The sequence below is a fragment of the Phyllostomus discolor genome, chromosome 2, assembly GCF_004126475.2.
Source record: "Phyllostomus discolor isolate MPI-MPIP mPhyDis1 chromosome 2, mPhyDis1.pri.v3, whole genome shotgun sequence".
Classification (NCBI taxonomy): Eukaryota; Metazoa; Chordata; class Mammalia; order Chiroptera; family Phyllostomidae; genus Phyllostomus; species Phyllostomus discolor.
The window spans coordinates 201,623,816-201,640,356 of NC_040904.2; the positions used below are offsets into that span (position 1 = coordinate 201,623,816).

At 43.3% G+C, this 16,541-nt stretch overlaps 1 protein-coding gene and 1 pseudogene across 1 annotated transcript in view; one reads left to right on the forward strand and one right to left on the reverse strand.

Annotated features, from left to right (window-relative positions):
- Positions 1 to 16,541, forward strand: part of DRAM1 (DNA damage regulated autophagy modulator 1) — a 40,549-nt gene that overhangs the window by 10,884 nt on the left and 13,124 nt on the right. The window contains exons 2-3 of the mRNA XM_028532746.2: positions 6,587 to 6,654; positions 8,615 to 8,757. Coding sequence (XP_028388547.1) covers positions 6,587 to 6,654; positions 8,615 to 8,757 — 211 coding nt within the window. The remainder of the gene's footprint in view (positions 1 to 6,586; positions 6,655 to 8,614; positions 8,758 to 16,541) is intronic.
- On the reverse strand, positions 3,771 to 6,170 carry LOC114512898 (annotated as a pseudogene).

Genomic DNA, 16,541 nt, shown 5'->3' on the forward strand with positions numbered 1-16,541 from the left:
GGGCATGCAGATAATTTTGCATCTTGTCATTTCAGTGCCACCTAATAAACCATGATTCCAGGCTTTGGAGTAATGGAATCACATGTGTCCAATGATTTAAAGAACAGATTTGACCAAGCTTAGATTGTCATACATGTCTTTGTATTATTTTCATTCTTTTGAGCATCAAAGGCACTGGCTTAAGATCAAAAATACGTTTGGAGAAGGATGTTAGACAAATAACTTGGAATTTTTCATGATGAACTTGTAGAAATGTAAATAAAGGCAATAGAGAAGGAAAGTGATTTCCTAGGCACAACCTACTCTAGAAACTACTGTGTACACATGGCTGCCTCAACAGTGTCTGAGCCACATGCAAATGAACTTACTAGTTCCTATCCCTGTTGCAATTTTCAGAAATGCCTCATTTGCAAGGTGGTAAGTGAGGAGGTAGATGGGACTGAGACAGGCCTGGAACCATATTGCCTAAGCCACGTGGTACAGAATTGGTGGTGGGAGCTGGGTGGGGTAAGAGTCTACTTCTGCTCAGTTGGGAAGGCACTGATTTTGCCTCTCGTTCTCCACTTTCTTGAATCAGGTACTGAAGTGCAGCTATGCCAACCAAAACTAGTACCTCCACCTTTGCACAATGAGATAACTTTTAAAATATATTTTATTGATTATGCTATTACAGTTGTCCCATTTCACAATGAAATAATTTAGTTTGAGCTTAAAAGAGAATAAAACAGAGAGAGGATGCCCACAGGGTCTCTTGGTGCCTCCTTGATGTTATGCTCATCTGGATTCCAACATCAGGCAGAAGATATGATGCGGTGTTTATTTATGATGTAACATGTTAGTGCCTTTTTATTTGCTGCTTGGCAAGGTTTTTTAAAATATTCTTTACAAAATTTCACTGGATGTTGTTAGGAGGTACCGTTTTGTCACTTTAACAAAAATCACAAGCTGACCACTCTTACCTGACAGCATGGGTAATTTGTGTCTCAGAGTGTGTCTAACACATAGTAGGTGTCCCATAAATATTTTGTTGATGCATGGATACATTTTATAGCTATATGTGGGGACAGCTAAATATTTATTTATTTTATAAAGATTTTATTATTTATTTATATTTTTAGGGAGGGGAGGGAGAGAAAAGGAGAGGGAGAGAAGCATTGATTGTACGAGAGAAATTGGTTGACTTTTGCATGACCTGGCCCGCAACCCAGGCATGTGCCCTGGTGGGGAATCGAACTGCGACCTTTTGGTTCGAGGGCTGGTGCTCAATCCACTGAGGCACACTGGCCAGGGCCAGATAAAAAAAATTTAAAAAGATGGTTACATTGAATCAAACAACCCATCATGAATGGATTAACACTTCCCCCAATGTTTTGTTGTCAGCACCGCCTATGTTGCAGCGCCCAGTATAGGAAAGTAGGCCCATTGGCCCACGTGCATTGATGGGAAGTGTTGTAGACTCAAGAATTCTGAAAGAAAATCAGATTTACTATGACAGTGAATATCTGTTAAGACGTTTACAATTAAATGATGACATCTGAAGAGCTTTGAGGCCTTGCCTACTTGACACCTTCCTGGTACACAGCAAAAAGCGTGATGATCCCTTCTCCCTGTCATCACGGTTCATTCCCAGGAGCCAGCTGGTGCGTGCTGCTCGGAGCCGACTGCGTGCATTTCTTCCCAAGTCCATGTTCAGTGACCTACATTTTGGTCGCTTGGGTTTTGAAGTGTTGGGAGTATTTACACCATCGAAATGTGCCACAGTCAGGCTGCCTCTAGAGCAGGTTGTTAAGCATTTACCAGCATATCAGTGTTTGTTCTTCCCCCCCCCCCCCCCACCAGGGTTCTTCTAGTTGCTTTCTTCCTCATTGCTGTTAGAGCACAGTGAAGGCAGGAAAGTGTGGGAGTCAGACATCCGGATTGGAATATAGACCTTGTTATGCAATAGCTCTGTGACCTTGAACAAGTTATGTAAGTGCGCTAATACCCCGTTTTCTCCTTAGTAAAATGAGGTTGATCTAGGACCCACCTCAAGGTTGTGAGGATGACATGAAATGATGTACAGTGAGCATCTAATGGTGCCTGTACATAGTAAATGTTCAATAAGTGGTATCTATTAGGTTTTTTTTTTGCAAGTACTGATAGTCATTCATTCAAAAAATACATATGGAATGACTATTTGCAAAGCATTTTTGATTCTGCCTGTATGGTTTGTTTTTATTTATTTTTTTAAAGATCTGTGTATTTATTTTTAGAGAGGGAGGAGGCAGGGAAAAAGAGAGGGAGAGAGACATCGATGCATGAGGGATGTTGACTCTCGCCCCCAATCAGAGACCTGGCCCACAACCCAAACATGTGCCCTAACCGGGACTCAAACTGGTGGACCTTTGGGTTCACAGGCCGGGGCTCAATCCACTGAGCCACATCAGCCAGGGCTGATTCTGCCTGTGTGATTTTAAATGTACAGATAAACAAGAATAAAACACGGCCCCGAAATTCTGAGCTTTCAGATTGCATGTTTAGTGTCACGTGGACTGCACCTCTGAGCCCTTGACATGGTCTGGGTTTGCTGTGAATGGACAGATAGTCCCTGAGTCTGGTCCCTCATCTCCTGTCAGAACACTGTTGTTCCCCAACTACCCATCCCCTTTGATATCCTCCTTACCCTTCTGTTTTCCCTTTCTCCACAAACAGGCAAACAATTTCTGGCACATGACAGATTATTCTAGACCTGTCCTTATGCATGGTTCACCTGGTAGCGGCTTTCTTATACTCTGAGGTCTAAAATAGAAGGCTTGATTTCCCTGCGAGAATGAATTGTTCTAGCAAAAGTTCTGTCCAAGGACACTGAGCTGTCACTACCTTCTTCCCATTTCTGGTCCCAGCCCCCTCCCCTCGCACGCTAGGCACCCTGTTGTGCTCAGAAGGCCGGCTTCCTCGGACGGCCTTCCCCACCTCAACATCCCTTTAGTGGGAAACATGGTTATTTTGTAGGACACATGGTGATGTTAAATTCTGAACACCTCAGATTAAAGTAATTGACAATAGAGGCATTTATCATAAGGGGGCATATTAACCTTTTTATACTCTTTAAATATATATATTTACATATATGTACATATGTATATGTGTGTATATATAAATATATATATGTTGTACATTGTGTAGCAGTTTACTTAATTATTCCTGTGTCTCTCCTAGTATAGATATCCGGGGCGGGGGCAGGGAATCTGTTCCCAAATCCAAGGCCAGCACCCACAGGGCCTCGGGGTGGGGGCAAGGGCTACTCTAGGGCTGTCTGCCCTGCACCCAGACATTCATGAAGCTTCTTGGCTCTCCCCACCTGGATGGGCATTGGGAGTGACCATGTCAGTAGCCGAGGGACTTGAGACAGGTCTCTCTCCCGTCTGTGTCTCCATCTGTTCCTCTGTAACAGCACCAGGCCCAGGCAGAGTGCAGGGATATCTGACCCCAGCAGCCTCCTGGGCCAGCAAGGTGCCTGCAGGGTTGGTTGCAGGGTGACAGGAAACCACCCCCACTAAGGGGCCCTGAGGGGCCCTGAGGGGCCAAGTGCCAAGTGCTGGGTAGCTAAGGTTGGGGGTGGGGAGTCCAGAGCAGCTTCAGACTCTAGGATGTCCTGTGGTCTGCCCACCACAGGGAGGGGTGGGGACAGTGCTGTGCCAGCTGAGGCTCAGTTATGGCCAGCAAGGAAAGGTCAGGATGTAGGGACCTGAGGTGGGTCCTGGGTCTGAGGCTTAAGGTGGGGAGGAGGTTCAACCTTGGGTTGGGGAGTGATTCAGTAATGGGGTGGGGGCCCAGGAGTGGGGAGTAGGGTGGTCAGGGCATGATGGTCCCCAGCAGCAGCAGCATAAGCAGCCCGGGGCACGGCTGGCTGGGGCTGTCAGGGTGCACGCAGTGTAGGGCTCCAGGCAGGTGGTGAAGGCCATGATGTGTGCCCTGAAGTTGTGTTCCTGCAGAGCTTGTGTGCAACCAGGTGCACCTGCGGGCCAAGCACGAACACTGCCAGGTCCTCACTAGCATGGGTTTCGTAAGATGGGCCAGCCACCTGCCATTGGTACTTGGGGTTGCTGCCTTGGCTGTTGCTGACATTGTTAGACTGGGAGCCCCTGCTGAGTGAGAAACCCAGGTCATTGCCCTAAAGGAGGGAGGTGTAGGTCTTGCCATTTGAGGCCTGCTCTGTAGCCAGCCAGAAAATGGAGCTGCCTCGTAGTGGGTAGCCACCAAAAGTGAAGATGTGAGTGGTCAGCAGTGACCAGGGTCAGTGTGCCCTTCTTGCTTGTGAACTGGCTGGCCATCCCTGTCAACGGCATCCTTGAACCTGGCAGTCTCAGTCAGCATCAGGTAAGCTCTGCCCTCGGGATGGCCATGGTTGATGAGGACCCCCTTAGGAAGGGGTAGAAGCCTCGGGAGTTCCTGCCCAGCAGGCGCAAGGCCACCTCTGTCATCTCCATCCGAGTTGGGTCCTGCTCAGGGCCTCAGTGGGTCTCACACTTCACGTCCTCTGGGTTAGAGAGGCCCATGAGGTATGTTACAGAGGGGTCCCATTCAGTTCCACACACCAGCACCCTGGTGCTTGGCCTGCCACTCCCGAAGCAGGCTCTGCCTGTCCATCCTGACTGTACTCTGTCTGGGATCACCAGGGCACTCTGGGTCTGGGGTTCCCTTGGGAAGCACGTACTTGCGGCCTCTGCCCAGGGTCATGTCGATGTGCATGTTGGAGATGTCCTGACAGCCCTTCTTCGGTCCTGGGGCAGGCACGTCGGCATCGGCACCAGTTTCTGTTCACCGTGAGTGCGTAGGGGCCTGATGGGAAGGTATGCTGCATTCTCTTGGTGGCCACCACACCCACTGACTTCCCTGCCTTCTTGGCCCAGTTCATCATAGAGGTGACCTATTGCCACGTGTTGTGTTGCCCTGGTTAAACCAGGCGGCTGCATTCACACCAATGGTCTGGTAGCTGCTCTTGACCCCACACAGGTAGGCTGTGGCCATGCCTGTGCTGTCTGGCACTTGTCTGTTCACATTGTATGTGTTGGCCAGAGCCATGTATGGGGATTGGTCCATGGTGGGCCTGTGGGGGGGATGGGGGGCGGGTCTCAGGTCCCAGTTTGCATTCATCTGTCCCTTTAGGATCCAAGCTGCTGTCATGGTGGACACCTCCATCCATCCCTCAAGAAGATAATGAGGTTCTTGGCAGCCATCTGGGTGGGCTGTAGCTTCTTGATGGTGTCCAGGGCCTAGGCTGTCTGGTGGGTCCAGTAGGCCAGGTCTTCCTCCTCAGCTGGGATGATGCCCAGGGAGAGCCACTGCAGCAGCAGCAGCATCACCCAGGCTCCCTGCATGCTTGCGGGATGGTGGAAAGGTGCTGGAGCTGGGACTCCAGAGGGGCTGGGACCTGGGAGACTGGAACTTGGGCAAGGCTGAGACACCAGAGTACCAGCCTCAGCGCAAGCTCTGCTCTCCAAATACTGTGTTGATAAAGGCTTCTGCTTTCCGGGCAAACAGGCTTCTTGTGGAATTCTTCAAACACTTCAAAGTGCATCTTCTCACTGTGATCGATCAGTCTTTAATACTTAAATTTCAGGGCTGTTTTAAAACGTGGAAACACTCAAGATGGATACGAGCTGTTTCATATTGAGAAGTCTTTTGCCATCAGTTTTCAACTGTTGCTTCATGCGGGCAGCTTGAAAATGTAAAAATTTAAACCCTGGCATTGATCAGTAGCAGACAGCACCTGTCGAACCCTACTTTCCAGCTCATTAAATGACTGAATTGGTAGGCTGCACCTGAAAAATGTTGTATGGAAATGATTTTTTTGTTAAAATAATTTATCACAATTAATGTATACCCTTAACACACTATTCTTTCCATAAAGTATTGATGTGTATCAATAATACAGTTCAGCTTTTCATGATTACATTTTCAGCACTGTAAACTTGTACACACATCAGATTATTGAAAAAATTTAATGTGTTTATGTATATTTAATATCCCAATTACAGATTTTTCAAATGTGACTTTAGACCACTTTTCCCAAAATAGTCACACTCAGTTCTTCACCACGAATGGGCACATATCAGTCAGGTTTATTGAACTTGACCATTCCAGAAACACCACTGCCATTCACTTTAAGCATTTCCTAGCTTTTTACAATTTTTTTTTTTTTTAGATTTTATTTATTTATTTCTAGAGAGGGAAGGGAGGGAGAAGGAAAGAGAGAGAAACATCAATGTGCAGTTGCTGGGGGCTGTAGCCTGCAACCCAGGCATGTACCCTGACTGGGAATCGAACCTGCGATGCTTTGGTTCGCAGCCCGCGCTCAATCCACTGAGCTACGCCAGCCAGGGCAGCTTTTTACAATTTAAAAAAATGATAGAAAAAAAAGAATTGTGGTTTTTTTCAGAGCCAAAATGAAAACATTTTAGAACAAAATCAGGCCAATTCTTGGGAATTCAAAGTGACTAAACACCCAAAAGAGACACATGATAAAACCTGCCAATGACATGGCTGCTCACAGGTCAGAACTGAATTCCTCTTTAATAATTCAGGCATTTCTTCTCTTTCTCAGCGATACAGGAACAACACCTCCAGAGAGTGGCATTTTTGGATTTATGATAAACTTCTCTGCATTTCTTGGTAAGTACACAACCATTATTATCAATAAATGAAAAATTCACAGTCTTAAAGGAAGGAAAATATGTTTTTTACACTGTATGTATGATTTTTTTATCACTATCTTTTTAGTAGACTTTATTGTTTAGAACAGTTTTAGGCTTGCAGCAAAATGAATTCAAAGGTAGAGATGCCCATAAGGCCCCTGCCCCCTCCCCCAGCCTCCTCGGTTACCAGTATCCCCCACCAGAGTGGTGCATTTGTTGATGAACCTGTGCTGATGCACCAGAACCACCCAAACTCCATAGTTTACATCAAGGTTCATTCTTGGTGTGTATCACTTTAAAAAAATACAGCATATGCAACCAGAATTTTGCTCTACTTTGAGAAACTAATATGAACTGAGATCTAAAGTTATTTTTTTTTTTAAGATTTTGTTTGTTTATTTTTAGAGAGGGAAGGAAGGGAGATAGAAAGAGAGAGAAACATCAATATGCAGTTGCTGGGGGCCGTGGCCTGCAACCCAGGCATGTACCCTGACTGGGAATCTAACCTGCAACACTTTGGTTTGCAGCCCGCACTCAATCCACTGAGCTACGCCAGCCAGGGCTGAGATCTAAAGTTATTTATGCCCTCATAGAACTCCTTTTCAATTCACCTGGCAATTTACCACAAGATTATCAAGTGGATTTTAAATGTAACTTGACTTTTAAAATTGTGGGTTTTATCCAACATATTTGTGTACGCCAAAGACACCTAATGTATAAGCTAATGTTTCTCAGGCTGTGTTCTGAAGGCAACCAATGTAAAGATCACTGGGGTGCTGGTGAAAATGCAGGTCCCAGGGCCACACCGCAGATCTTCTCAATCAGAACCTCTGGGAGTGTGGCCCAAGCACATGCGCTGTGAACCAGCAGTTAAGGGAAGTTGGATACGCACTAAAGCTTGCGAACCACGGACTACGATGTTGTCTCACCTCTTAGAGAGAGGGGAGAGGGGAAGTAGGGGAGTTTGTCTCCAACTCAGGCATGGTGTTTCTTTTCAATTCCTCAAGTGCCCCTGAGATGCAGATGGTAGGACACATCCACAGATGTGAGATAGGGCGCTCTTTCTCTTCGTGCTTTCACGAACCCCTACCCCACAGAAAATTAAGTGTTTGCCCAGGGCCTATTATGTAACCTGCACTTCTGTCCCTCTCTATTGGTTTACTGGAAGCTTTACTTAGTGACTTGGCACCTTTGGAATTTCTTCATCCTACTTGGTAGAGAGAAAGTTTTACCCCATTTGTGGTCTTCTCCTTCCAAAGTTGTGGAGGTGAGCAAGGGGAAGCAGAAATAGTCCATCAGTCCAAGTGCCCTCTCACACTATCCTGGCCCAGCATCCAGATTTAGAAGACAGATCATTTTGTTACCAGCAAGTGATAAATAGATTTTTGCTTCTAGGCAAGGTAGAATCTGACATGAGTATCTTTGTTTAAAAATCTATGATACATGATTAGCTTTTAGCCTGCTTTTTAAAATCCAGCACAAATATTATGACTATCACACTATTTCAATACATAGAAATCTACTTTATCCTTTTAGCACATGCATGTTATCAATTTCACGGGTATATTACATTTCATTTAATCAGTCCCCTGTTGTTAAACATTTAGGCTGTTTCTGATTTTGGAATTTGCAATGCTAGAGTGAATATCTTTTTAAACATATCTTTGCATATGTACGTGAGTTTCTCTATAAGGTAAATTCACATTTGTGTGAAAAGGATAACAGCTAAAAGGGTGTGCATGAGTGTGTGTACCCATCATACTGGGGAGGGAGCAAGATGGGGTGAGGAAGGACCGGGGGGTGGTGAGTGGGAAGACTATTGTGATTAGGAAATTGAAGACACGCACTTTAAGAAAAAGCAATACAAAACTGTTCCTGTGTTTTTCACTCTAAACAGTCAAATAATACAAATTCACTACTGTACCTTTCTTTTTCAGGTGCAGCCACGATGTACACAAGATACAAAATAGTGGAAAAGCAGAATCAAACCAGCTATTTCAGCACTCCTGTTTTTAACTTGGTGTCCTTAGTTCTGGGATTGGTGGGATGTGTCGGAATGGGCATTGTCGCCAATTTTCAGGTATGACCTGAAATTTTTTTTGTTGTTGTTATTGGGGGTGATGGAGTTTGTGTGTCTGGAGGAGAGAGGCAAGAACACAAGAGCCATGCCTGTGCCAGTGTAGCTATCAAATAGTTGATGGGTTTATAACAACTGGGGTAATTTGCTTTTTAGAAACAAATACCATTTGAAAGTCAGTCCTGCCTGGTACTTGGGAGTGATAGGGTGCACCTGTGCGTGATCATGCATGATCGTGACAGAGAGTGTGCTTTGAATGATGCTATGGGCTTTGCACCACTCCGTGTTCTTATCAACGTGGTTGATGTGTTGGAAGAGCTACTTCAGCCACTGTAATGATTTCACTAAGAGTGTGAGATATCTGTGTATGAGTGTGTGTGTATGTGTGTATACTGATTCTATGGTTTAACCCCTGGTGTTCAATTCAAACAACGGCACCTCCTCCCTTCTTCTCTTGGATGAGGATATAGGCCCATGGAAGTGAAATAATTTGCTCAGGGTCCCTCAGCTAATTAGTTGCTGAGCCAAAATGTGGCCCCTCCGGGAGCCAACTATCTTACATGATGACGACTTCGGAGTCTGCTCAATAGAGACTTACTGTGTCAAGTGTTTGAAAAAAAACCCTACTTGTTTTATTCTAATTTGTGGATTCCTGTCATCCCGAAGTCTCTTTTCAGAAAGATGGCATCTATTTGTCTATGGAGACAATGTTTAATATTAAAAAAAAAAACATTTGTTGTGGGAATTGCCAGGATTGGCTGAGATAACGTACCGGGACCAGTGGTCTGCACTCGGTGGCTGTCACGGTCACCGCAGGTTCCTCATTATAGGCTAACACTAGAGTGGACCTGTTCTCTCTGTCACCCATCGCTGTTGTGTCCCGTGGTGGCAGAAAGGAAGTTACTCGGGATGACTTCTTGTTCGGCCCAGGGGCACGCCTTTAACTTTTCTCCCACCAGAAGTGGGTTGATCCTCTGTGCTGCTTATTTTAACAAAACCATGTCCGCCTTCACTGCTAACCCACTACTGATGTACATGTCCTCACACTGACGCAACAGCCCGGGGAGGGGGGTGGTGCTACACCCCAGTATTGATCTGTGAGGATAATAAATAACCACAGACCGTTCCCTGCACCATCCACTTTTCATTCATTTGCTAATGTCTGTTCCTCCATGAAGATGGACCGTTGTCACAGAGTCCTCTGTCTTATCTACCCCATGTGGGGCCTCAGAGAACCACCTTTTCGGCACTGCTCATAAGAATGCCATCTGTTATTGGAGGGGGAGGGGACATTATAATCAAGTGCTCAGGGAAACTCCGTGCTGTGGCGTGAGGGCTAAGGGGAAGGCACACTTCCTCGGGTTACACGGTGTCTTCAGGACTGCCTATGGGCTGGGACATCCTGTCAGTTCTCAGGCTCAATTAGTGTCCATTTGTGGGTATTACTAACCTGTAATTGTTAGTGACTTTGTTCACATGGGGAGCTAGAAAGGTAAGAGCCAAACTTGTAGCCTCCCTGAAACCAGTGTAGAGGGCTTCATGGAAGGCATTTTGTGAACTAAATTTGCTTCTGGCTCCATTTCACTTTCCCACCCTTGTGCTTTTTTTACAAAGAAGAAAATAGTTTAATGGTGAATTGGCCAAAACTGAGACAGGGAGCTTATGCTCTAAACAAACCAACTCCCCGATGGTGTGTAGGTTACAGATTCTGTAAGGTAAAACCACAAGGCAAGCATGGGTTAAGGGTCTGGGTTGTGCTGAGAGCTGATTGGAGGTGAGGTGAAGGTCATGAATCATTTCTTGAAGACAGTTCTGAGGTCTATTCCAGGGTCCTTCTGTCTGGTCTCATGGGAAAGTAGCCAGGGGGTCTTTCCACTTTAGGCCTCAGGAACTGAAACATAACTTAGGTCAAGATGTTATCTTTCACCAGCCAGAGGTCTGTGCTGTGTGAATATTAGATTTAGCTGCTGTCTTCTGCTGCCTCTGGCATTGCAGACTGTCGGGGACAGGCTAGGTCTCTATGGTATAGAGCAGCGATTTTCAACCTTTTGCATCTCATGGCAGACAGAAACTAATTATTAAAATTCTGCAGTACAAAAAAAATAAATGTAATTTTGATTCATTCACATGGGAAGGCTTTCATTGCGTTAGCTCTTGTCATTTTTTTAATTGGACAATATAAGGGAAAAGAGGTCAGTGCTCCTGAGTAAACAGTCAGGTATTGCATATTTTAAAAATTGTTGTGGCGTACCTGTGCAGCACACCAGTTGCAAATAGCTGGTGTAGAGAGAGAGTGGGCAGGAGGAAAGAGAGAGAGCTCACTCTCCTACCTTATTGGCCCTACATGGTGACATCAGATACACCATGTTGCAATGCATGGTTGCATGTGACATTTGCCACATAGCAGAGACTCTGTGACATTTCTTTATATTTTACGCCTGTATGCATTTTGTTTTTCATAACATATATTAGAAACTTTCTATGTGACAAACTTATGAAAGCATTCAGTGCTTTAACTCTATGATTCTAAGAACAACCTTAGAAGATAGTAGTACAATTTTTCTCGTTTTTGATGGCAATGTGGAAGCCCAGGGAAGTTAATACTTACCCAAGATCATATGAGCAGCAAAGGCAGAAGTGGCCTTTGTGGCAAAGCAGTCTGTCCAGAGCCTGTAGAAAAGAATTAACCTCAATGCTACAATGGAGAAATCTCTGGGAGGAAGAAGCATGCCACAATCTAGAGTTCTAGCATCAGAAAGCACAATTAAAAAAAAAAAAGGAGTGGAGAGACCTGGAATGATATCATTTGTCTAGTAGAAGGTGGATATGAATTGTTCAGTGGGTGATAGCACGCACTATCCGATGTCCTAATCACTTTCTTCTGCAAATCACTCAGTTTCATGACACACCTGTCAATTTTTAAGCCACAAAGAGTAGACTTTCAGAAGGAAACTTGAATGGTTAGATAATTGAACTCTTGGTTCTCTTTGAGGTTTCCATGACGTGATTACATTTTCACAAAACCCAGAAATAGAGTCAGTAACTTTCCTGAGAGCGAAGTGTTTGCCTCGTCATTGTTCCCATAAATAGCTTTACAACTTCCTTGTTTGATATCCTGTAATTCATTTTCACCGTGCTATGAGCAGACCAACTTGAGCTGTTACCTTGAGAAGAGTTAGAGATCTGTGGGTGAGAGAGAGCATTGCTTCTGGTGGTTTTCCTGAGTAGGAAGTAAATTGTATTCATCAAAAGTTCATGGATAGCTCCCTTTCCTGAGCTGGTGGGTGGGGTGGCTACTCTTTGGTATGTCCTCACCAATTTCTGTCCATGCTGTAATTTTCCTCGAGAAGTTTCCATTTTTGAAAAGTCAAGGTTCCCAAAGCTTAACACTCTATTTTCACTCTCTTTTCAATTAACAAAGGCATTTTGAAAAAGTGATTCAAAATGGGCACCAAGTATTCATCTTATCTTTTATCCAAGATTCATGTCTGCTCTCAGAATCATCTGCTTTCAAAAGGCATCTTTGATGACAGAGTATACACTCCACAGTGAAAAAGGCACATTACAAATACAACTCCCCTTCAGTCAAAGGCCTTAAAAAGAATTTTATTTCCTCATCTGAGACTTTTTTCATTGCTCGGAGAGAGAGAGGAAGGGGGGTGTGAAAGAGAGAGAGAGAGAGAGAGAGAGAGAGAGAAAGAGAGAAAGAGAGAGAGAGAGAAGCATCGATTAGTTGCCTTCCATGTGTGCCTGAAACGGGGATCTTTGTCCCCAGACCGGGGATTGAACCCACAACTTAGGTATGTGCCCTAACTGGGAGTTGAACCCCAACCTTTCAGTTATGGGACAACACTCCAACCAACTGAGCCACACCAGCCAGGGCTCTAGGACCGTTTGATCTGATACTGGCAGCGTTAATGTGGGGGCCTGCCAGGTAGCCGATTAATTTTCTAAAGGATATGTTGACTTGGGCTGAGCTGAAGAAACAAATTCCCTGACAGTGCTGGGAGGAAAAACAGCATGTAAATTCAGAATGTTGACTTACTTAGCATGAAAAAATGGACCGTGGAAAGAACTAGGATTCTCAGACGAGTATGCTTGAAAATGACTCAGCAGTTTATGCCTTGCTTTTTGTTTATTTTCCCTTGACCAAATGTGTCTAACATTCAAGGGGTAGAAAGGATTTGTTTTCCTAAATTTTTTTTACTGTTTTTTTAAACATTTTTTATGTTTGTAATTTTTTTAGTGTTGTTCAATTACAGTTGTCCCCCCCCCCCCCAATTGCCCCTGCCTTACCCACATCCCCCTCCCACATTCAATCCTACCCCCACGTTGTCCTTGTGCGTGGGTCCTTTATATACATGTTCCTTGACTTGACTCTTCCCCTTGTTTCCCCTGTTATCCCCTCCCCCCTCCCCTCTGCTCACTGTCAGCTTGTTCTTTATTTCCATGTCTCTGGTTCTGTTTTGCTTGCTTGTTTGTTTTGTTGATTGGATTCCACTTATAGGTGAGATCATATGGTATTTGCCTTTTACCACCTGACTCGTTTCACTTAGCATAATGCTCTCCAGTTCCATCCATGATGTTGTGAAGGGTAGGAGTTCCTCCTTTCTTTCTGCTGTGTAGTATTCCATTGTGCAAATGCACTAGTTTTTTGATCCACTCATTTACTGATGGGCATTTAGGCTGTTTCCAGCACTTGGCTATTGTAAATAGTGCTGCTGTGAATATTGGGGTGCATAGGTTCTTTTGAATTGGTATTTCAGGATTCTCAGCGGTGGAACCGCTGGGTTAGAAGGCAGTTCCATTTTTAGTTTTTTGAGGGAATTCCATACTGTTTTCCACAGAGGCCACACCAGTCTGCATTCCCACCAACAGTGCACTAGGGTTCCCTTTTCCACATCCTCACCAACACCTGTTGTTTGTTGATTTGTTTATGATGGCCATTCTGACCAGTGTGAAGTGGTATGTCATTGTAGTTTTAATTTGCATCTCTCTGATGGCTAGTGATGTTGAGTATCCTTTCATATGCCTATGGGTCCTCCTTGGAGAACTGTTTGTTCAGGTCCTTTGCTCATTTTTTAATTGGATTGTTTGTCTTCCTGGTGTGGGGTCATGTGAATTCTTTACATATTTTTGACATCAAACCCTTGTCCAAAGTATCATTGGCAAATATTTTTTCCCATATGGTTGGTTCCCTTTTCATTTTGCTGATGTTTTCTTTAGCTGTGCAGAAGCTTTTTAACTTGATGTAGTCCCATTTGTTTATTCTTCTAGGGGACATATGGGTAAACATTTTGCTGGATGGGATATCTGAAATTTTCCTGCCTATGTTCTCCTGTAGGACTCTCATGGTGTCACAACTTATATTTAAGTCTTTTATCTATCTCGAGTTTATTTTTGTGTGTGGTGTAAATTGGTGGTCAAGTTTCATTTTTTTGCATGTGTCTTGTCTAGATCTCCCAGCACCATTTATTGAAGAGGCTATTTTTACTCTATTTTATGCTTCTGCTCCCTTTGTTGAATATTAATTGACCATAGAGTCATAGGTTTATTTCTGGGCTTTCTATTCTGTTCCATTGATCTATGTGTCTGTTCTTATGCCAGTACCAGACTGTTTTGATTACTCTGGCCTTGTAATATAGTTTGATATCAGGTATTGTGATCCCTCCTATTTTGTTCTTCTTTTTCAAAATTGCTGAAGCTATTCGAAGTCATTTATGGTTCCATATAAATTTTTAAAATGTTTGTTTTATGTTTGTGAAATATATCATTGGTATTTTAATAGAGATTGCATCGAATCTATAATTGCTTTGGGTAGTATGGATATTTTAATGATGTTAATTCTTCTAATCCATGAACACATTATATGCTTCCACTTGTTTGTGTCTTCGTTAATTTCTTTATTCAGTGTTCTGTAGTTTCCTGAGTACAGGTTTTTTATCTCCTTGGTTAAGTTTTTTACTGTTTTTTTAAAAAAATAATATTGTATTACTCCAATGTGTGTAACAGTGGTTTCATATATGTATGTATTGTGAAATGATCAACACAGTAAATTTAGTTACATAAATCATCTCCCATATTTACCATTTTTTTCTTGTGATGAGCACTTTTAAGATGGTCTCTCTCAAAATAAAAGAAAAAAGGTTTACTCTCTTAGCAACTTTCAAAAATGTACCTTTATTCAATATAGTCAGCATGCTATACATTATATATAACTGAAAAGTTTTACCCTTTAACAGGAAGTTTTCACTTTTTGGCCACCTTTATCCATTTTCCCCACTCTTCTACTCCCCACCTCTGGCAACCACTAATCTGTTTTCTGTATCTATGAGTTCAGTTTTCTTTTAAAGATTTTGCTTATAAGTGAGATCATACAGCATTTGTCTTTCTCTCTCTGCCTTATTTCACTTAGTATAATGCCCTCAGAGAGATCCATCCTTGTTGTTATAAATGGCAAGATTTTTCTTTTCTACGGCTGAATAATATTCCATGGTAGACTATGTGTGTGTGTGTCTATATAATGGACACTTAGGTTGTCTCCATGTTTTGACTATTATAAATAATGCTGCACTGATCATGGGGGGAAAGATGTTTTTGAGATAGTGATTTCATTTCCTTTTGATTATTATTAGTTTTTAATTGTGGTAACATACCTATAATATCAAATTTACCATCTGAACCATTTTTAAGTATACAATTTAATACAGTTAAAAATATTCCTTTATTCTTCAAGTACTTAAAGGTATGCATACATTTTAAAAGGCGTAGAATGTATTTTATTTTTCACATATAACTTCCCTAAACCTATACATGCCCTATCTATATAGAATATACCTAACAAGTGAAAAATTGATGTCCTGTTGTAAAATGTTTATGCACTTTTATTTGACTATAACACAAATCAAGTGGTGGATTTTTCCCTATATTTCTAGCTTTGATACCTGAAAAATAAAATTTTAAAAAATTATTTCTTTCGCCCTGACTGGTGTAGCTCAGTGGATTGAGCGCGGGCTGCGAACCAAAGTGTCGAAGGTTCAATTCCCAGTCAGGCCACATGCCTGGGTTGCAGGCCATGACCCCCAGCAACCCCACATTGATGTTTCTCTCTCTCTCTTTCTCCCTCCCTTTCCTCTCTAAAAATAAAAATAAAATAAAATCTTTAAAAAATTATTTCTTTTCCATTTGGAGAATAAAGATAAAAAAAAAGAGGCCACTGAGCCAAAATTGATTCAGATTAGGCTGTATCAAAATAGGGAATCAGTGTTTAACATGTTTTTTCGTGAACAGTCTGGACAGAGAACATGGTAGGTCTGTGGAAACCTGGGTGGTCAAAGAGAAGTAGGAAAACAGGTGTGGACAGGGAGTTGGGGCCCAAACCAGGCTCTCTTGGACAATACTTTAACTTTCCCTTTTGAAAAACTCAAATTTTTAAGTTCAAGTAGAGACTCAGTCATTCCGTCTAAACATCATTGTTATTCTGGAAGGTGGGTGCTTCCACCTTCCAGTTGAACAGTTGAAAAGGGCCAAACGTGAGCCTGTTGGTCAGTCAGTTACGACCACACTTGGGGTCAACAGCCAACTTTCTGCCTAGACCGGGTATAGGGCTGCCTTCCTGTTGAAATGGCTAGGGTGGCAGGGGCAGGACTTGATTTGAAGTTGTTGTTGCATTGCAGTGTTTTTACTTAGATCTGTGTGTTCATTTGGGGTGGCTTGGGAGGGACAAGGAGATTATTGAGGAGCAAGGAACCTAAAAACCCAAGCCACCCTTGGTCCCTTTATGTACT